Source organism: Chlorocebus sabaeus, chromosome 23, assembly GCF_047675955.1.
Source record: "Chlorocebus sabaeus isolate Y175 chromosome 23, mChlSab1.0.hap1, whole genome shotgun sequence".
In the NCBI taxonomy this organism is placed as follows: Eukaryota; Metazoa; Chordata; class Mammalia; order Primates; family Cercopithecidae; genus Chlorocebus; species Chlorocebus sabaeus.
This window is the reverse complement of record NC_132926.1, coordinates 68,832,592-68,855,108: the sequence shown is the minus strand read 5'-3', so window position 1 is coordinate 68,855,108 and position 22,517 is coordinate 68,832,592. Positions and strand designations below refer to the sequence as shown.

The following is a 22,517-nucleotide window of genomic DNA, read 5'->3' as shown; positions in this document are numbered from 1 at the left end:
TTACTATGACTCTCGGTGTTGGAACAAAATGCATCCAAAGTTTCCTCTGACTTCTAGAAGGAGTGTTTAAAGTAGCTGCCTCTGAAACTGTTTTAAAATTGTGGCTTGTGTAAGCATTCGGTGAACAAAGCCCTCTTTCTCCAAAAAGGTAGGTGCCAGCCGTTTGCTGTCCTCAGGCTGTTCCCTGAGCACCACCAGAAACATGAAAATGCTCTCATCCACGGCTCAGGAAGTCATTTAAAGCAAACCTCTCCTCTGAGAAACAGGGCAGATACAACCAACTAATCACTGTGGCAGGAGACTTAGGGGCCAAGTGATTTATAAGTAAGGAAGGCAGAATCCCTACCAGTTATTGTTATGAAGAGAAAATTCAGTAAAAGCAGAGATATTCTGAGTTCTGACCCACCTCTATCCTCTGCTAATTTTAACTACAAGGCAGTCACTCTCTTTAAGCCCCAGCTTTTTCACCAGTAAAATGATGGTTGTCAAATCTTGCCCCCTGCCTTATGAGTTCGGTAAGAGGATAAATCCATGTTGGTAGAGCAATTTGAGGTAAGCTCAAAATATAATCAGATTATCTAGAAGCCTACATAATGCTTAGTTATCAGCTACATTCATAAATCTCTCCAAATCTCCAAGGAAGGGACATAGTTTGCACATTTAGCATCCACCCAGTGAATAAAAGGGGCAGCAGGGACGCTGGTCTCTAAGATGGAAGGGGCTCCATTTAGAACTCATGACTAAAGCATTTCACTCAACTTCTGATTTCATACCCTTATCAATAAACTGAGGACCACAACCCCCACCTTGACTGCTTTCCAGGGTTATTGTAAGGACCCAAATCAGAACAGAATAAGGGAGGTGAAAGCACATGATTAACAAAGCTAAGAGCAATATACACTTCGAAAGCCTTAGATACAAAGAAAACATCATTATAATCTAGTTTATAATCTATAAATTAGAACTTTGGTCTTGGAGTTAAAATATTAATAGCTGGGGCTACTTCAGCTCCAAGATGGAGGGTCTAGCAGGAGGGGCAGAGTAAAAGCCGACTGGAGCCGTGTACCTGATGGTGGTGCCTTGCAGACGGTCTATCTTCTTGTTGAGCTCTGCAATGACGCTGTGGAGCTCTGTGATGCGTTCCTCATAGCGAAGCGTCGTTCGCTCCTGGACATCCTCATGCTCTCTCATGAGGTGGGACTGCTCGCACTGGGAATAAGGGAAAAGGACAGAATGCTGATGAATTCAGGCACCTATAGGTGGGTGATTCCAAGCTTTGTGGTCTCAAACCATGACAACTGCCAACACTGAGTAAGCCCCAAATAAAATGTAGGTCAGCTCATTGGCTGGCAATCCCAGGAAACATATCAATGGCTAAATTTTATAATTCCCCTGGTGGATACCGGAGTCTTTGCCTTTCTAGCACTCCATCTCTCTTTGGGAAACAGTCCCTTTGCCATTGCACACTGTCCAAGTGGGGCTATCCAAGTCCCCCGCTTTCCCATAGTCAAGAAACAGGCAAGTGGTCCAAGCTAGATCCATCAGATACCTTCTGCAGGGAATTTCAATCTTGAGCAAATGGATGTAAGGTTGCATGGAGTTGATTCAGAGAGCCTTGAAGAGTATCTCTCTTAGTTCCTGCTACCTACAGCTCCCTTCCCAAGTTCCCTTATGGCTGTTTAGTTTTTTTTTTTTTTTTTTTTTTTACTGATTCACTCCTCCTTCGCTGAAGTTTATCAGGGTTTGTTTCAGCTATTTTTCAACCAAATAATCCTAAATGGTATAGTACCACTTCTTATCTGGATAGATTATCAGCAAATTTAATGCTTTCCAATATCATCATCTCCCAGACTACAAGCTCCTGGAAGGCAGGGACTAGGTTTTTCATTATTTAGCCTAGCACCGACAAATGGCCTGGTTTACTGTGGGTGAAGTAGGAGTGTTATGGAATGAATGGATGATGATATATCACCACCATGAAAACTGCTTAGCAGAAATAGTGATAAAAGAGGCAGCGGGGGCCGGGCGCGGTGGCTCAGGCCTGTAATCCCAGCACTTTGGGAGGCTGAGACGGGCAGATCACGAAGTCAGGAGATCGAGACCATCCTGGCTAACACGGTGAAACCCCGTCTCTACTAAAAAATACAAAAAAGTAGCCGGGCAAGGTGGCGGGCGCCTGTAGTCCCAGCTACTCGGGAGGCTGAGGCAGGAGAATGGTGTAAACCCAGAAGGTGGAGCTTGCAGTGAGCTGAGATCTGGCCACTGCACTTCAGCCTGGGCGACAGAGCGAGACTCCATCTCAAAAAAAAAAAAAAAAAAAAAAAAAAAAAAGAGGCAGAGGAGCTTCCCTTGCTCAGCGTTTGATGGACTAAGAGGCAGCAGAGTTACAAAAACATTTCTGTAGCCAGAGTTTAAATCCTGAGGAGCCTGTTCACTTCTGACTTTTCTCCACTGTTCTCAATACCTTCCAGTCACTGTGCATTTAATCTCATTTACATAATAATAAAATACTCCTCAGTGATGGAACAAGTAGTCTAGCTTGTGTCCTTGTCTACTACATTCAGCTTTGATTAACTTCCTGTCACCAGAGGAACTTTACTTTCATCTTCAACAAGGTTTTCTCAGTGCCAAGAGCCATATGTGTTTCCAGCATTGCAGGTTTGCATCTCCAGGCCTGTTGGCAGGCAGGGAAAGAGTAGGATTTCTCACCTGCTAACTCCCCTGTCCTAAATCGGCTAAGCTTCCAATGGCATAACCCAGGACAGGGACAAAAGGCTTTCAACGATAAACTAAACATTATACTAAGCCTAACTCAATACTGAAACAGAAGTGTTCAATGAAGAAGTCTGACAAATACTTTGGTATCAATCATGGTAGGGCCCGCACCTCAACAACAGCTGGATCAGTATTTATGTAACTTCCTGGGGGTTACCTTAGAGCTCCAGAAACAAGATTGGAGGCAAGAAGGTTGTTGAATGCTTTATCACAGCCGTAGAGGGATAGTTACTTTCAGGAAAATACTCCCGTGAACTACTATTCTTAGTGACAACCTGAAACATCAAATAACCTCCACTCAAGGTCAAGCACACAAAAAATAAGTGGGAACAGAGGCAAGGATCAAGGTCGAGTGAGAGGCACATCTAGTGGAAGCTTTCCTAAACAAAGATGCCGTAACCAGCCACAGACACTCTTTCCATGAAGTTAGGCCTTTCTCATCCATGATCCTACATACTTAAGGAACAGGAGAAGTCTACAAAATGACAGAATCTCAAAGGCAATTTCTATCAATAAATGAAAGAGCTTATATTTCTCTGAACATACCAAGAAGAGAACACTGTTCCTCTCAGACCTGCAGCACATCTATAAGCTCTTGCTATTAGCCTCTGTTCCCAACCTCAGAGTGTGTGTGTGTGTGTGTGTTCATATTGTATGAACATGTACAGATGTAGTGGACACTTTCATGCAGGTCACCAGTTCCAGATCTTAGTGTGACTGTAGGATAAAATTCTGTCTCTGACCTGGATCTCATCAATGCAGTGACTCCTATGTTCCCATGTTGCTTGTTCCTCCTCTTTGGTTTTCCATATTCAGTTCTCTAGGGCTACAAATTACTGTGAAACATTTCCACTTACACATTCAATGAGCTCTCACTTTCCCTTATTTCCCCACTCATATTTCCTTGTTTGAAGTCCTTACAGGTCAACAGGCCACTACCACCACCTGGGCTGACAAGAAACTACAAAGTCCAATGAACAATGAAGACGTTCAAGGATCTATATAGAGAAAGGCACACCAGCAATTGATAACTACCAAAAGACCACCCTTTGGCATCCCTACTGACTGATGTGAACTGCCTAAAAGATGTGATCCTGGCCAATCAGCAGCCCTTGCTGCTGCTCTGCCTATGTAGCAGCCATTCCAGCCATTCTTTTGTTTCTCTAATAAACCTGCTTTCACTCAAAAAAAAAATAAAGAAAGAAAAGAAAAGAAAAAAAAAAAAGACCCTGTGAGGCTGCCCAGGATACCAGATGGAGAGGGAGAGCGTGCTGTCTGGTATTGCACCATCTTTCCCCTGCCTCTAACTGGGAAGCCTGCCTGGAGGATACCTGCAAGAACAAGAGGCAACATGACGCCTGGTGATTCAGTCAGATGGAATAGGGCTTGTAGCTAGATAAAGAAAAAAAAAGATTTGATGTATATTTGGAGCTCAAGCACTCATTTAGAAGAAGTAAGAAGAATATATTGGAGGAAAAAAAAAACTCTTTTAGCTAAGGGCAAAGGTATTTAGTTTACATTCCTATATTTTTCCGTAAGTTTTTAAGAAATAGCATATGATGTAATACTATAATGTAATGCTTCCTCTACACATATCAGACATTTCTTAAATGAGACTGTGCTGGGTGCTACAGGGGAGGTGATTACAATACATGTTGAAGGTAACTGTGGTCACAGCTTACAGTGGACTGAAAGAACGCCAGACTTCTCTTCTGGAGAACAAGAAACAGGGATAGAAGTGGAAGGGTGGGGAGAAGAAGAGATACTAGGATGGCATCCTGGGGATTCTTTCCCCAGTGAAAAGAGAATACCAGAAAATAATTATCAAAACAGACTCCTAGCCAGTGGCTGTATCAATGACCGAGAAGCCACTGCTCAAGGTTCATCTCTGCACATCAACATCCTCTTATTAAACATGCTTCACTCATTTGTGCACACTCACTGTACCCAGCCAAAGAAGCTGAACCACTGATCTCAAAGCTCAGTGAAAATCCGCTGAGCATTTCCAAGCTGTAGTGCAGGGAAAAGCGGAGCAAATCCCACAGGGCAACAGCACAGGAGGAAACAAGCCATCACCTGCAAAAGCCAAAAGAACCGACACAACACCCTTGTTCATTTTTTCTTTTCTTTTTTTTTTTTTTTTTTTTGAGATGAAGTCTCGCGCTCTCGCCCAGGCTGGAGTGCAGTGGCGTGATCTCTGCTCACTGCAAGCTCCGCCTCCCGGGTTCATGCCATTCTCCCGCCTCAGCCTCCCGAGTAGCTGGGACTATAGGCGCCCAACACCATGCCCGGCTAATTTTTTTGTATTTTTTTTTAAATAGAGACAGGGTTTCACCATGTTAGCCAGGATGGTCTCGATCTCCTGACCTTGTGATCCGCCCGCCTCAGCCTCCCAACGTGCTGGGATTACAGACGTGAGCCACTGTGCCCGGCCAACACCCTTGCTCAAGAGCACCCATCTAGCTGCTCATGAGTCAACCCTGGGAATGTGGCACTTTAGTGCAGGAAAAGTGGAAGATGAGCAGGTGGCAGGCAGGGCAGACAAAGCCATTCTGTGTACCATCACTGGCCTTCCTGCCCTGGCGACCACCCACATAGGCAGGAGCGGCCTGTTAAAGTGAGGTCCACTCCTGTCCCCACACTCTAGTTCGTTACTGACCTGTTGCCTCTCATCACCTTGAGTTTTCATGACCTGGGAGAACACTTTTTGTTTTTTTGAGATGGAGTCTTGCTCTGTCGCCCAGGCTGGAGTGCAACGGAGTGATCTCAGCTCACTGCAACCTCCGCCTCCCAGGTTCAAGTGATTCTCATGCCTCAGCCTCCCGAGTAGCTGGGATTACAGGGGTATGCCACCAGGCCCAACTAAATTTTGTATTTTTAGTAGAGATGGGGTTTCACTATGTTGGCCGGGCCAGTCTTGAACTCCTGACCTCAAATGATTCGTCTGCCTCAGCCTCCCAAAGTGCTGGATTACAGGCATGAGGCACTGCGCCCGGCCCTGGGAGAGCACTTTTTAACCCTGGATGGTGTATGATTTCAGGTGTTCTGTTTAATAAGGAAATAGGTTAGGACAAGCTCAACACTGCACCTCTACGTAAGAGTCACCTAGGAGTACGTGTTCCCGTATGGCCTCATTCAGGAAGGTAACACAATGACAACAACCAAACGGAAAAGAGGTTCTCTTCTATAATTACTACTTAACATTTGCACAAGTTTTCCAATTTTTAAGTTAAAAAATTAAGTACAGTATAGACTTTCAGAAAATTGATAGAAGACCCACTCATTTTTTTAATAATTTCCCTAGCACATTTTTTTTCTGAATCGTTTTCATTTCTCCCCATTATTTTCTTAGGTACATGATGCTCCATCCACCCGGACCACTACATGGTATAACAAGTACCCCTGTGGCACCAAGCCTCTGGTTTGCCTCCATCCATGCACATGGTAGGATTATGCTTCTCCTGCTTGAAGCTAAATATGGCCATGCCACTTATTTTGGCCAGTAAGATATGAATGAATATACCATTTTGCCTAGAAGCCTTTAAGAGCTCCTGTCGGGCTTGCCACATTCCCTTTCCCAGGCCATGGCCACTAACGACATTCCAGATGGTAGAGGCCCTCGGCTTGGAAGCCTGGGTAGGCACAACACAGCACAGAGTTCCCTGCCAGGTCCAGGGAGCTCCCAATAGAAAACAAGAAATCAATCTTTGATATCTTAGGCCACTGAACATTCGAAACTATTTGTTTTCACTGCATAGCTTGACGCCGTCATTTTGTAGATGAGAAAACAGACTTAATGTGAAGCAACTGATTTATTTCCTGTAACCCAGGTAACAAATACCCCTCCGGTTCCTGTTTTTGCCATCAAGGCATTGAAGCTGTTGCAGCCGCAATCCTCTCTCCTCTATGTCTTCCTCCTCCAGCTCCCTGACCTGTGGGCTTACATCCTCTCCACCATTTACCTAAGGATCTTAGGTGGTACCTTGGTCTCAGACCCTGAAACACCTCTGTGAACTCCAGGAAACATGAATGTTAGGTCTTATATACCAAAGAGAGTTAGGGAAGCCCAAAGAGCTCTCTCTTCTACCCCCAGAGAGGATAAAAACAGAAAAGGAGACACAACGGGGTGTAAAACAGGGAATTCAAAGTCTCTCCGGCTTCCAACAAGCCAACTTCGGCTTCCGAAGTCAATTATTCAGTGATAATTTACTTAGCAGCCTCTGGGACCAAAGGCAGTTTCTTCTACTACAACTTGTAAGTTAGAGACTATTTTCTTCTCTCTATTGGACAGAGACACCTCACATAATTTCAGCTGAACAAAATAAAAATTGGTCTCAAATAACATGCTACTGTTTTGTTTTGTTTTTTTCTATCATTACAGGTAATTGCATCCAGGGTTCTTCCTCCTCCCAGCCCATATTCAATTTTTGACTGAAGGTACAGTGCCACAAAGCCAGAAAGCCTGTGGTTGCAGTGTCTTGCCTGCCATTAATTTCTGGAGGCCATTATCATTAGGAGTCTAGATTTGTCTCACAACTACAGACTTTCAGTTTGAAAGGAAAAGAAAAAAATGATTGACACTGGATATGATGAAATTTTGTTTTTCCCAAATTTCATCTGGCACTTAATATATACCCGGAGTTTCTTCTTGAGATCTTAGCTTTCCTATCATGATGATGAAGCAAATTAAACATACACATAAATACTTGTGTCTAGCCACATAAATTGGTGAAATTGCCAATATGCAAAAATGTGTAATAAAAACAAGCAACATCGTCATTTAAACCACTGAGAATAAAATCCTTTAGGCTCATCCCTGCTATGGCGCAATCCAGGGATAAAGCCCTGAGTCAGCCTTGAGACAGTCTGGCCTGAGAACTTGAGCCCCTGTTGGAAAAACCCTGTGCAATGTGGTGATGCTAAGCAGCTTTATGGTTTTGTTAATGTTCTTCACCGGGTTTTATCTTACTCCACTGAGGCCACTGATCTTTAATCATCGCATTAGTGTCAGCTGTCAAACCTAAGAGCATTATGAACTAGGTTCTGGGAAAATGCAATGCCATCATTAATTTGTTAACCCTCTCAACCATCCTGTGAAGGAGGTTACTACCACTCCCTTTTAAAATATGCTAACAAGCAATGTTACCCTCTCAAGGTCACACAGGATTTGTCACAACTAACACTATTCGGGGTATTTCCACCCTCACTCTAAGTTCTTGCCCAGGTTCCCTCGCTAAGGGGAAAGTGGGCCAGCTAAACAGAGAGGCACCAACACAAATGGAAATGCCATTAAGGAGCAAAGCAGCTGGAGTAGTTTACCAAAGAGAAGCATAAACAAATAGGAAAGGAATGGAATGAGGCGATCCTAACAAAAATACATGCCGACTACATCTCATAAAAGTTATCTCAGAAAACAAGAGAAAAAGAGAAAACTCTCTCCATTTCACTTAAGGAAAACTGTGTGTGTTCTCTTCCTGAATGCCAAGAGGTAGAAAATTGAGGAGACTTGCTTTCCAAAGATAAAGAGCTTAGAAAGTGTTCCACGTTACTGCTCACCGATTTTAAAGGGGTTCATAAGCTTGACATATCTCCTTCTGAAGTACTTAAAAATGCAGGAATTTAATTGTTGGTACTAAATAAACAGCAAATATGCTGAAAGATCAAATCAGCACTATATATGATCTTAGACAGTTTCCCACAGGCTCAGTCGCCACTGGGCTATGGAATGTTGGTGCATGGCTGTGCCCCTATTCAATTTGGGAGGATAGGGGTGTGCTGTATTCAGCCGGTAAGTTTATGGCAATTTATTATACAGCAATAGAAAATACAGAAGCACTTCATCTTCCCCATCACATTGATATTGGGCTCTTCCCTTCATATCACTATTCTCAAAACTCTACCTACAGGTTGATGTCATGAGCATATATAAGACACCTTCTTTTACTCAACCAGTTCCAGTGTCACCTTTACTAATGATTCAACAGATGTTGCAGCTCTCTTGGTAATGTCTGTTGAACATAACCGCCGTTTACATTTTACATTTTAGTTTAATCACGGCACTATAATATTTAGAGAGCTGGTAAAACTTACTAGAGCCACACAGCATAAATTTACACATGAATTTGCTCTTCTACAATCTGGTAAAGCCTCAAACATGAATCTTTTACCAAGGCATATAACACAGAAAATGTGGCACAGTCATTCCATTGTTCTTATATTTTTCTTGCGTAAATTTCATGTTTTTAAAGATCTAAGTCTGAGTTTTTTTTCCATGTTCTCTTTCCTAGGTTCCAGTATATGAACTGGGAAGAAATCTCCAGTGAGAGGAGCAGAGAGTAATTTTTAAATCTATTTTACTTAAGAACGCAAATAAGAGAGTCAATAAATGGTTCTATGATGTGGCCATTATCATCAAGGGTAAAATCAGTCATCAAAAGCTATTACATGAGGATGGCTTGACCACAAGTAAAAAAAGAGCTGAATCAATCCTTGACTTAGAGAAAAAATTTTCCATTATCCTCTTACCATCCTCTGTAAAAGCTGTCTTTGTAGGCTTAAATTTTAATAAATACCTTTCTGGTCACTTTTTAAAATCCAAGACTGCTGTACATGCCAGCTTCCAATTAAATGCATTCACAATTTTCTTTCTTTAAACAAATTCTCATCAATAAGAATTGGTAATGATGGCTGGCTTTGGGTGGGTGTAAATTAGAAAATAGTCACCACCATTTTGTTGTTTTTAAATATAAAAACAACTATTTTCTCTTACAAAAACACTGTAAAACAAAAAAAGCACTAAAAAAGTTTCTGTTCAGAGACCACCACCGAAATATTCTAATGCTTTCTAGTTTTTCCTATCACAATTTTATTACTTTTATAATCAGAGGGAAAATATTCTAAGTAACATTTTCGTCTAAGTAAAAACTGAAAAATTTTGTCATGTATAACATCCTATAGTGAGAAAAGGCATAGGTGGCCTTGCTGAGCTACTCATTTATCTTTGGGTAATCAAGTTAATCTCCTTCAGATGCCCGTCAAATGTGAAAGTGGATGATCTTAAATACAGAGAATCTTTTCCCTCTACTCAAACAGTCTTTGATTATGAGACATGAAAGTTTCCAAAAATTTTCCATACGTCATTCTGGAAAGACAGCTATAGCAGCCTGGTATTAAAATTTCTCTGCATTCCCACATAAAAATAAACAAAGCACGTACACAGTATAAAGCCCAAAGCTTGGAGACGAGGTAGGCTATTGAAAAACAAAATACAAGCAGGTAAGAATAAACCAACATCATCCACAAGATCTGAGTGGCATCAGCATGGGGAAAATCAGAGGGAAACAAGGTTGATGTATCTGAGAACTGGAAAACCCCTAAAAAACCAAAAGGAATTCACAGGAAAGTAAGGATGCCCAACTGGAGAATAGTAACTAAAACTAGGAGGGGTTTTGCCTGACCAAAGAGTCAGTCCAAGGGGCCCACAGTAAAATTTGAAGAGGCTAACGTAGGCTAGTCCCTGTGAACTTTGGAGACTGCCCCTGTCTTCCAGGAAGAGAAACTGCTGGGAGTGGAAACAAAATTGAACAGGATGGGAATAATAGAGACAAAGGAAAGAAAAGGGCCAGATAAAAGCAGGTAAAAGGAACAGAGTCAGATAGTGACAGAAAGCAGGCTGCCATTTTTGACAAGAAAACAACAGAAGGCTAGGTTCTAAACACTTTAGAAAGCCATTTTAAACCCTGCCTCCTGAAAGTTCAAGGAAATTATTTTTCACATGAAAATGAAAAACAGATACGGACGTCAAATCCCATACAAAGTTATACAAAATAAATCCCATACAAAGTTATACAAAATAAGGGCAGAACATCCTTATAAACCATAAAAGCATGCCACAACACAGACCAAAAACAAAATCCCCCAAACAAAAACACTCCAGATAATAGCCTACTATTTCAAAATAAACTAAAAGACGTGAGACAGAAAAGAACATTAGGAATTAGAAAAATTCAGAAGTGAGAAAAGAGTTAGAAATAAAATGAAAATGCATTTCAGAAATGATGACTACACTAGAAGTCAAAAAAGAAAGGCTAAAAACAACATATAATGCCCCAAGAGAAAAGGAAAAGAAAAAATTAAATTTAAAAAGATTTAAAATATTTAAGATAGTCACAGATAAAGATAGGCAAAGATGATGTAACATACAAATGATAGATGTCCTTGAAAAATCAAAGCAAAGGAATAAAATTAATATTAACAAGTTAATTAAAAGGCCAGGCATGATGGCGCATGCCTGTAATCCCAGCACTTTAGAAGGCCAAGGCAAGAGGACCACTTGAGCTCAGCAGTTCAAGACCAGCCTGGACAACATGGCGAAACCCCATCTCTACAGAAAACACAAAAAATTAGTTGGTAGACCCAGCTACTTGGGAGGCTGTGGTGTGAGGACAGACTCAGCATGGGAAGTTGAGGCTGCAGTGAGTCATGATCGTGCCACCACACTCCAGCTTGGGTGACAGAGCAAGACTCTGCTTCAAAAAAAAAAAAAAAAAAAGGTAGCCATCTGGAAAGGATCCCTCGGTAGGCACCTTGGACTTCGTAGCTTCTGGAACTGTGAGAAATAAATGTTGTTTAAGCCACAAATCTATGGTATTTGTTACAGCAGCCAGAGTAGACCAAGACAGAGTATTTGCTGATAAAGCTGTAATATGTTTTGTGGGAATTTCTGTACCCATGTTTTATCTTAAAATTCAATATTAAAAAAAAATTAACAAAACAAAAACAAAAACCAAAACCTTTCCAGATCCCTTACCTGTGCCTTGGCCAATTTCTTTTCCAGAAGGTCCCGTTCCCTCTCTGTTTGCTGGAGACGTTTATTAAGTTCCACTATATCTCCCTTTAGTGATGCCAGGGCTGCCGAATGGAGCTGTAGTGACAGAAAGGAGGAGATTATTGTAGCCGAGATGCATTTCCTTCCCTTCATTCCCGCAACTAGCATAACCAAATAAAAAGCCTATCATCCAAAAAGCAACACTTTTGAGAATGAAGGTAAGTGTTACCTTACCTTCATTACCTTCTTGCAGACAACAGACATAAATCTGGTGTGCTGCCAGCAAGCTGGGTTATATGGTCACCCTAAATATTATGTGTGGGCCATGGGACCTAATTTTGGATGGTATAATCAGGCCAGAGAACAAAACTTCTCTTTCCAATGGCTTTCCCCAAGTTACTCAGTGAGGATGAGCATGACAGCTGAAGTGGAGCTGCCTGACTCTTATCATGAGATGCAAGAAAATGCAGAACCACATTAATTTTCACCTTCAGAAAATATGAAAGCTGAATAGGGCAATTTGGTTTTTTGGAATCCAGTCATCTAAATTGCTGCATGTATGACAGCCAGACAGGGACTGAGTATTTAAAAAAAAAAAAAAAAAAAAGGCAGCAGAGCTCATTTTTCAGATGGTCTCCTTGTGCAGTTGACCCACTTATTTTCTTGTTGGTTCTTCCCTCCTCTTTCCCTCCCCACTTTCCCCGAGAGGCTGTACTGGCCAGATGCTTCTTATGTGCTAGCAGGCCCTCTTTCAGGAGCATCACCAGAACTCTGACAAATGACGCTGTGAAAAGACAAATGAAGGATCAACTGAGGTATCTTTCCCCAGCCATTTCTCTGGTTTAACTGAAGTAGAGGCCGGGCGCGGTGGCTCAAGCCTGTAATCCCAGCACTTTGGGAGGCCGAGACAGGCGGATCATGAGGTCAGGAGATCGAGACCATCCTGGCTAACATGGTGAAATTCCGTCTCTACTAAAAAAATACAAAAAACTAGCCGGGCGAGGTGGTGGGCGCCTGTAGTCCCAGCTACTCGGGAGGCTGAGGCAGGAGAAGGGCGTAAACCCGGGAGGCGGAGCTTGCAGTGAGCTGAGATCCAGCCACTGCACTCCAGCCTGGGCGACAGAGCAAGACTCTGTCTCAAAAAAAAAAAAAAAAAAAAAAACTGAAATAGAAAGAATGTTCCTCAACAGATTAATAGGAGGCCCCACGTACATCCAGAATCTCAATCTGTTCAACTTTCAAGTTCTAAAGACTGGACTTCGGCTGCACACACACCTACCACACGTGTGCCTTCTGTGACTTTTCAGGCTGACGGATGGAACAATTTTTGAGACCCGTTCAACACACTGGTCCCAAAGCAACACCCTGAAACCTCCTTTGAAACCTTGAAACTTTCCATTCCAGGTAGAGCTCAGACTATCCCCTCGCTGAATTCCATACTACATTTGGGTGAACGACTGGAATCAGAACAAACCATCCCCTGGCTTTACAGGCTTTTTGTAGTCTTTGCCAAGAAGAAGTTCAAGTAAGAAGTGAGCAAATACATTCGATCTTTAAAGACGGACACAGGACAACGGTACATAACTCAACTTTGAAGATTCTCATTTGAGGCTTAGAAAAATCTGGTTTTCTGCAACCTGCCCTCCACACACAGCATGTTGGCTAACAGGCTTTGGGGTGAGGGTGGGGTGGGTGGTGAGTGAGGGAGAAGCAGATACAAGGTAGAGTGTGGGGTTTCAAAGCAGTTGTTTTTGTTAGACTCTAATAGTAGTAAATGTGACTTCACTTAATTGCATTGGAGCAGCAAACCAACAGATCAATAGCTGATTTGAAACCAGGAATGCTTAAAATTAAAAAAAGAAAATGTCAGGCAATCTGGCAGTATTTGTCTTCTGATGTAGGGCTAGGGCGGCTTGGAAAAGGTCACTGTGGGTTTCAGATACAACGTTTTGTGTGAAGACTTCTCAGTACAAATACCACAGTGTTCCCACTGTATAATCTCTTTGAGATTGTTTTGTTTGGTGGAGAGGGAACAAATTCACTCCCTTTGATGGTTGGTTGCCCCCTCAGCCTCTGAACTGTCAGTCTGAGGATTTTCCTTCAGCATCTGACACTGTGGCATGTTACACTATTATACCAACTCTTGAGAGAGGATTTCCCACCTCACCTCCGGCGAGAAAGATAAAATACTTGAGAGCTGACATGTTCTTTAAGAAACTGAGGAGTGGGGATAAGGATCCCAGCTCTGTGAGCCTAGACTTGCTTCCTTCCTCGTTATATCTCCCCTCCTACTTCTGGGGAAAAGGGCTGCTTGGAGGGGTTAGGGCAAGCCCGGAGGGAAACGCGGAGAGAATGCTGCATGCTCCCCCACGGACTCGATGAACTGGGCCAGATGGAGACACACAGAGTACTTACTTCCATCACAGACTTGGAAAAGGGGTCCAGGATGGGTCACTGTCATGGGGGAGAGCACCAGGCTTGGAGTGATAATACCTTCCGGCCTACCAGCTCTCCAGATTTCCAGGAAGAGCTGTCAGATGCCCACTGGGGGCAGGTCCCTTCACTTCTCTGGATGGAAGGTGCCTATGTATGAGGTGAGAATAGATTCCTTGAGAATCTCACGAATGCAATGGACCCTTCTACCAGGGCAGAGATGAGTTTGGGATGCACGCATATTTTCCACCCAGTTATGGTGATGACACACTCTGGAATCTATCTATGGGCCCCTCAATAAGAAACATCTGGACTCGATGTCAGCTCTGTGACCCCACACCAGTTTCAGAGACTGTCTCATGGGTCATCATCACAGATGTCTGAGTGCGGAAAAGAACCTTGGTACGATGACCCCTACTTCACAACTGCAGGTGAGGATCTGGAATCCAGAGTCTGACTCGCTTACTCAAGGTCTCATGGTCAGCTGAGCACCAGGGCCAAGGCCACAGCACTCTTTTCTGGCTCCGTGGTGTTGCACATGACAGAAGTCTTCAGTTTTTTACTTGGATGAAAATGTTACTTAACATATCTTCTCTGATTATAAAAGTTCTAAAATTGTGACAGAAAAATAAACCAGAAAGAGCATTCTCATATTTTAGTGATGGGCTTTGGGTGGTTTTAAGCTGTTTTTTGTTTGGGTACTTTTTGTTTAATGAGCATTTTTTCCTAAAAGAAGTTATGTTTGTATTAAAGACAAGATAAAATAAAGTGACTGTTTTCTGGACATGCAGGCTGTAGCGTAAACATTGTACAGGGTTATTTTGCTTCCTTGCTGCAGTCTGTCTGTCCACCAGCTCTTCTGATAGAAGGAAAAACTGTAACAATGAGGTAGAAGAAAACATGTCTCTTACTGTTACTGACAATTCCTCGGCAGAGGCTACAACTAGAGAGAGCAGAAGATGGAGTGGGAGAAGTCACCAACCAGCCACAAGCCACACCGCCTAGAATCAGCTGACAGACCACTCCCTGACCTCCTGGACTGAGTAGGAGAGGAGAGGAGAGGAGTGGACTTCCCACCACAAGTTTGAGTGCTGGACACTCAATCTCTGTGCGTTAGAGTTCAGTGGCACTCCCTGTCCCACTGCATCACCAACTCAAGTCATCAAAAGCTGACGTAACCTCCCTTCTTTTGGGGTTTCACCACTCTCTGGCAGAGTTGGTGGCATCCCTGAGATTCAAAAGCTAAAGTGTTTGTGAGTGATGCTACACGAGGGAATTTGTGTAGTTGTGTGTCGGCAAGCACGAAAAACTTGGTTTAGAGGTCCTTCTAGGCAGTTAAAACTTTTTTACTGAAATATAATATTTACACATATTTATGGGGTACATGTGATATTTTGATGCATGCATACAATGTGTAATGATCAAATCAGGATATTTAAAATAATCATCACCACAAACATTTTTCATTTCTTTGTGCTAGGAACATTTCAAATTTCTTCTAGCTGTTCTGAAATAGACATTATTGCCAGCTATAGTCACCCTACTGTGCTACCAAACACCCAGAGTTATTTCTTCTAACAGCATGTTTGTATCCCATTATTAACCAACCTCTCTCTCCATCCCTCCCCCACTATCCTCACGTTCTTCCCCACCTATGGTATCTATCATTCTATTCTCCATCTCTGTGAGATCAACTTTTTTAGCACCCACCTGAGTAAGAATATGTGATATTTGTCTTTCTGTGCCTGGCTTATTTCACTTAATGACCTCCAGTTCTGTCCACATTGCTGCAAATGACAGGATTTCATTCTTTATTATGGCTGAATAATATTCCACCGTGCATGTGTACCACACTCTCTATATCCATTCATCTGATGATGCGCACTTAGGCCGACTCCATATCTTGGCTATTGTAAACTGTGCTGCAATAAACATGGGGATACAGGTGTTCCTGTAATAAGCTGATTTTCTTTCCTTTGAACAAATACCCAAGTGGTAGAATTGGATCATATGGTAGTTCTATTTTTAGGGTTTTTTTTAGGAACCTCCACACTGTTTTCCATAATGGTTGTCCTAATTTACATTCCCACCAACAGTGTATAAGAGTGCCTCCGGGTAATTTTTAAAAGGACTGACAGTAGGTTTAAATCTTGGAAAGATAAATGTACTAAAGCAACCAAAATTGTCAAGTATGTATAAATGGGAAATTATATTTATGCCCATTTTTGGGATCCCTTTAATCACATTCTGGTTTCTCAAATAGCCTCTAACTTGAGTGAGAGATTCAGAAATACGAACTACGAAGTACGATGAAAAGAAAATGTTCCATGAACCAAAGAGAAAGAAAATACATGCTGTTTGGAGTCTGTGCTAGTGTCTTCCTCAACACATATTTCTCTTCATCCTCAGGAGTCAGATGCTGATTTTTAGCTGGCCATACTGCTGCTCAGCTAAAACATCCCAGTTCCCATACTTCAGTGCAGTTGGAGCTAGGTATAGCCATGTGACAAAGTTCTGGCCAGCGCGATGTAAGCAGAAATACTGTGTGAGAGATATGGGAAAATCTTTTTGAGAGGCCACACCCTTTTTCCTTTCGTCCATCCTTGCTATTTCCTATCTTATGTGATGGATGGAGCTATAGCAGCCATCCTGTGCTACAAAGCTGAGATTCTAGGGAGCAGAAAGGTGCCTGAGTCCCTAGCAACTTTGTGGAGCCACCCTACCAGCTTTGGACTGCCTAACCCCAGACTTCTGTTACAGAGATGCAAGAAATAAACCTCTGTTGTACAAAGCGCTGTAAGTTGAGAGTTTCTGCCAAATGAAGCTGATCTCATCCTAATTCACAGAATCAGATAAACCTGGGTTCAAATCTTATCTATACTACTTGTTGGTGGACTCTCCTTGTACAATTTAATCCCTTTTGTTGTAGGGCTGTGTCAAGACAAATGATGGCGTCCAGAAAGCTACTAGCATGGTGATTGGAACCAGGTAAGCACTCAACAAACGGGTTTGTTTGAGGTCAACAACCTTCTCAGGCAAACCAAGCCCCATCAGAGGTGCTAGGGACACTCAGACTAGGAAAACAGTCCTGTCCGGGAGAAGCATATCGCCTGGTGGATAGCACAGGACTAAGAAGCCAATAGCTGCGTTGCCAGATTCTGCTGAAATCCTAAGGCTTAAGGAGCTGACAGCCAGGGCTCTTAGTTCTCTGTGAAATTTTAACATGAGGCCTAAACGAGGTTGGATAGGACCCTGGCACTTCGTATACAAATCTGGATCTAGTGCATGAAGGATATAGATCCATATATTCCTCACATTTCTGGAGATAAAATGCCCTAATTCCCTAGGCTGTTTTGAGCCCTGCTTCACATTCATTTTACCGTGTGTATCCAAACGAAACTAAACCACCTGGACATTTGGCTGCAAGCTAACTGTCAAAAAGGTTATTTTTGGACAAAACATAACTTGAGTAAAATAATTTCACTGTTCAACTGACTGTAAGGACAAGCCCTCTTAGCCTCTGAGAGGAAAGGTGTCCAGCCCCGCCGGGCCCAGGTGAGAAGTGAGCAGTGCCCTCCTGACAGGCTCTCCCAGGGGTTTCTTCTCTGCTAAGCGGAGAGATGTCTACTCCGTTACATATCTGCTGTGCGACAAAAGGCTTCACACTTCACAAGGTGTCCTTGAACTCTGCAGTCCACTGACTCTGATGAGAGCCCCTCCAGGAGTGTCACTGTGTATTTCTGGTTATTAGGTGCATCTGCATTTTGCTACCCCTGGCAATAAACACAGCAGACAAGCCTGCACTACGCAGTGCACACAGCACTCTCCAGGCACCATCTCCCCTGACCTTCATCACGCCAGGACTCTGTGGCCTAAGGGCAAGCTATGCTTCCCGATTTGCTGAGGGACAACTGTTTTTCCCATGAAACACAGCTGGTAAAAGGAATACAGGATTTGAATAAAATGGTGGGGAGCCTAGATTCATCTTTCTGGGACTTCAGTCTGCGCTTTGAATGGCACTGTCTTCAAAGGGCCCAAAGGCTTCTGCAGTCACAGCTGAGGCAGAGGAATGAGTTCATCCCCACAGGCCCTATCTAGATACAACGCTGCTGAGGCACCTCATGGTGCTGAGGGCTGGGCCAGTTTTCCCGGCTTTGTTGGGAAGTGAGTTCATATGGGGCTTGTCCTCTCTTTCTCCTTAACTTGGTCTGGCTACTTGAGGTGCTCGTTTAACATTCACTGTCAGTGTGCCTCTATTGCCTTCCCACTGAGTAATGACAGGAGTTGCAGTGGTCTCCCCCAACTTAATGGAGGGAGATCTGCTCCAAGACCCGCAGTGGACGCCTGAAACCTCAGTTAGTACTGAACTCTATATACACTATGTTTTCTCCAATACATATAAAGCTATGATAAAGTTTAATTCATAGTCAGAGATTCACAGTAATAGAACAGACCAATGATTAACAATATGCCAGCATTGCTACTCTTATGCTTTGGGCCATTATGATGTAAAATAAGGACGACTTGAACACAAGCACTGTGATGCCATGGCATTTGATGTGATAACCCAGCTGGCCAATGAGTGGCGAGCACAAACAATGCAGATATGCTGGACAAACGACGGAGCCCTTCCCCAGGTCGAACAAAGCAGTCCAGCATGCAAATGCATCAGGCTACTCATGACAGCACGCAATTTCAAACCTGCCAATTGTTTATTTTTGGAATTTTCCACTTAATATTTTCAGACTGCAGTTGACTGCAAGTAACTGACACCATGGGTACAGGGGGACTACTGTACTATTCTGTCTTTCTGGCTGAGCCACTTGCTTTCCAGATACAAAGTATGCACAATTTTTGCTTATGTTTTAGCGATGACAGTGGGTAGTGCCAACTTCTCTCATCCAGTGACCTCTTCATCAAAGGGGAAGAAATGAGAACTCAATTTCACTGAACACATATTTTTGGCAGGTTCCACACTGCATGCTTCATATACTTTACCTGTTCCATCAGCTGCAGAGGAAAGGCAATGTCAAATTCCAATGCCAAAATCTGGGAATAGTCTTGAGAATTCCAGGCTACCGGGCAGTAATCATGAAAGTAATAATATTAATAGTTACTGTTTGCTGAATACTTATGGACACCAGAGGCTTTGGCTAGGCACATTACATGCCATATCTTATGTAACCATCACCACAATGCTGTGAGATAGATGTTATTACCTCCTTCTGGCAAACAAGGAAACCAAGGCACAGAAGAGAGGTAGAGAATCAGCCCAAGTGAAGAAAACTAATAAATACTAGGTTGGTGCAAAAGTAATTGCAATGGCAAAAACCGCAATTACTTTTGCACCAACCTAATAGTACCGGAGATAATAACACACAAGGACTCTATGCTCAAATCTTCTCCACTATGCGCATCGCTGGCACCTCCAACTCAACATGCCACGGCTCTCCCTTGCCCAAGGGATGCGTAAACCTGCTTGTGTCCATGTATGTGTGTGGAGGGATGGGGGGGCGTGGATGTGGGACAGAGGTGAGGTGTGTGCACAGGCAGGGCTGGAGACATGGGAGAAGCAGGGTCAGGGTTTTCGTGATGGCAGCACCCATGTGATTTTCGGTGGGAGCAGGGGGGCGGCAAGTCCTCCAATGTTATGATGAAGCTTGGGGATCAGCTTGGTATAAATTTGGGTGATTCTCTTTGTCCTTTCTGTGCTTTTTTATCCTCTGTAGAAGGGTTTGTATCAGATTATCTCTAAGATTCTTCTGGTTTTAAACTTGTAAGCGTGCATGTCTGACATGTTCACCTGTCCAGGCACCTGAGTTCTGCACTATGGGCTTTGCATATTTTATTTGCCCACTGGTCCCAGAAAGAATCTGCTGAAGCTCAAACATTTAAGGAAGCTTCACTCTATACAGAACTGTTCAGCCAAGATCTTTTCCCTAAAAATGGAATGAGTTCTCATAATCACACATCGTCTTCCCACTGGCAAGGGAATTCGAGAACATCTAGTCCAATTCCTTCATTGTCGAGAAATGAAACTAAGACTCAGAGAGATTCAAGGTTCATCAAATTCAGATTTCCTGGTTCCCTGTCCAGAGGCTACCTCTCCCCCAATGGCAATCCAAGAGCTTGTGGGTAGTCAATAATATGTGTATGTCCCAGCTATCCTTGGAGACAGCAAGAAACATCTGCACATGAAAAAGCAGCCTCATTCAGCTTCCCTTCCAAGACTCCACACCCAGGTGTTCTAATTTGGATAAAGAACAAAATGTCTGGCAGAAGAGTAGTGTTCCCTGCTAGATGGACACCACCAGGGCTGTTCGGTGACTTCTAGGACTGCAACATTCCTCTTTACTGCTGGAATTCCTGGACACCTGCTATGTAATATTTCAAGAAATGCTACTCATAGTCTTGAAAGTTAAAACTCATTAAATATAATTTACAAGATGTCTCACTGTATGCAAATCACTTTTGTGTGCCCTAGATCAACTAAGAAAGCAGCAGCTTTTCATCTTTCATTTTAGCTGACAATTTCATTGAGAGGTCAGTGACCCCTGAATTATTTCTTAAACCTCAGCCGAAATTGAGTTGCTCAAAACAGCATTCAAAGGCTCCTTCAATACGGCAGCACTGGGAGACCATTTATATGAGAAAGATTAACCCTACCCAAGGATGGCTGATATCGGGAACAGCGCCAGATCACAAAGCTGGCCCAGGTACTCACTGTGAAAGCTGTCATAGTGGTCCCCAGGACCCACTTAAAGCCACACCTCCCCCTTCTTCAAATAAATGGTTAGGAAATGGCTCCCAAGGCAGGGAGGTGTCTGAGACTGACAATCAGCTTTGAAGATGACCCTCAATCCCATCCCATCTGTAAACATATGCTCCTCTGAAAATAAGTCCCATCATAGTTTTTACTGGCTAACACAACTGCTTGCTATGTGCTAGATTGCTATACTCAGCACATAACATGCATTTTCTCAACTATTCTTCACATAGCTTTATGAGATGGGTACTGCTGTTATCTCCAATTTAACGAGGTAGGAAATGAGACTTAGAGGTTAAGTAACTTGTCAAGCTAGTAAGTAACAGAGGTAGAATGAAAGCCCAGGTCTTTCTAACCCCAGGGTCTTGTTCATAACCACCACATCCCATGCTTTGCAATAGAGTATCATAGCACTTCTGAGATCCTTGCAAATACTCATGAAACTGTTGAGAAGAAAAGATCTCAGAGGGTTATTCTGTTAAGAGAGGAAAGCAGAATTAGCACAATTAGCATGGGGGATAGAGAGGTATTCATTCTTTAAAACTTTAAACATTTTGAGAAACAGAAGACCATTTAGCTGGTATCAGACCCAGGAAGGAATCAGTGAAAACTTAATCTCCAGCTATTTCCACATTCCATGTGGGAAAGTTAAAGAGGACTTAATTGTAGTAGAGGTAAAAAAGCCCTTACAAGCACCTAACTTTGCTGCTTAAAGAGTACAGAGAAGGAAAGGTTATTACCTTCAACTGTTGGGATCTTTAAAAATTAAAAATCTAAACAGAAGAATATTTTATATACCTTGTAAAAATTTCCTATACAAATACTGTAAGACAATAGGAGCTATTAAAAATAAGTTAGTATTTTCCACTAAAAAATCCTAACTTGTAGTAATATTCATTTTCAAGGGAAACGAAAATTATGTGGTTATACAAGGGTTTTTGGAAAGAAACACAGACAAAATAAAGACACTGCACTAAGCTGGCTGCACCAACTTAAATTTCAAGGTGGGTTGCATCCTAATGACACATCATGAAGGAGATGAAGATGTAACAATTAAATCCAGCTAATCAGAGGACATGAATATTTCAGTGCATGCTAAATACTGATGTGATCCCCCAGGCGGAAACTCCCACAGAGAATTCTATGAACATGAATAAAAGGGTTTTCTGACAAGGTCTGCATTGTTCATAAATTTTTATATTGATCCAATTTAGCAGGTATTGAATTCCCCATTCTAGAGAAACCAAGTACCTTTAATGGTGAAACAGTCAATAAACTCCACAGATCAGGAAAGGCCAAAGTATTTTTACAGCAATGGTTGAAGTGCTTTGAAGAGACCCTAGATTTTAATGGATTAAGGACAATACTTTTTGATTGGGAAAGCAAATGGAGGTTTAGATTTATGTGTGTGTGTGTCTACATATACCCATACACACATATACATACAATTACCAACATATACACATACAGAGTATATATAAAACTGAAGGCACAAGCTTCCAGACTTTTAAAGTATAAGAGTTAGCCAAGATGTCAGCTATTTAGATATTCAATACAATCATTTTTAAATGCATTCCTATCTTTTAAAAGATACTTTAATATGCATTATTTCATTTAAAGAAAATCAGTTTTAAAATGCTTGATGCCACGGCATGCTCCGTTTCAGGGAAGGCCTAGGCAGGCCGTGGCTTGTCTTGTCTCACCACAGGGCTGCTG

The 22,517-nt window shown here is 42.5% G+C and overlaps 1 protein-coding gene across 2 annotated transcripts in view; it reads right to left on the bottom strand.

Moving 5' to 3' along the window:
• MCC (MCC regulator of WNT signaling pathway) overlaps positions 1–22,517 on the bottom strand; it is a 474,315-nt gene that overhangs the window by 118,638 nt on the left and 333,160 nt on the right. For both annotated transcript variants that reach the window (XM_008014163.3, XM_008014164.3), the window contains 2 exons: positions 11,585–11,698; positions 1,067–1,209 (listed from right to left, as the gene is read on the bottom strand). In XM_008014163.3, the coding sequence (XP_008012354.1) occupies positions 1,067–1,209; positions 11,585–11,698 (257 nt within the window). The remainder of the gene's footprint in view (positions 1–1,066; positions 1,210–11,584; positions 11,699–22,517) is intronic.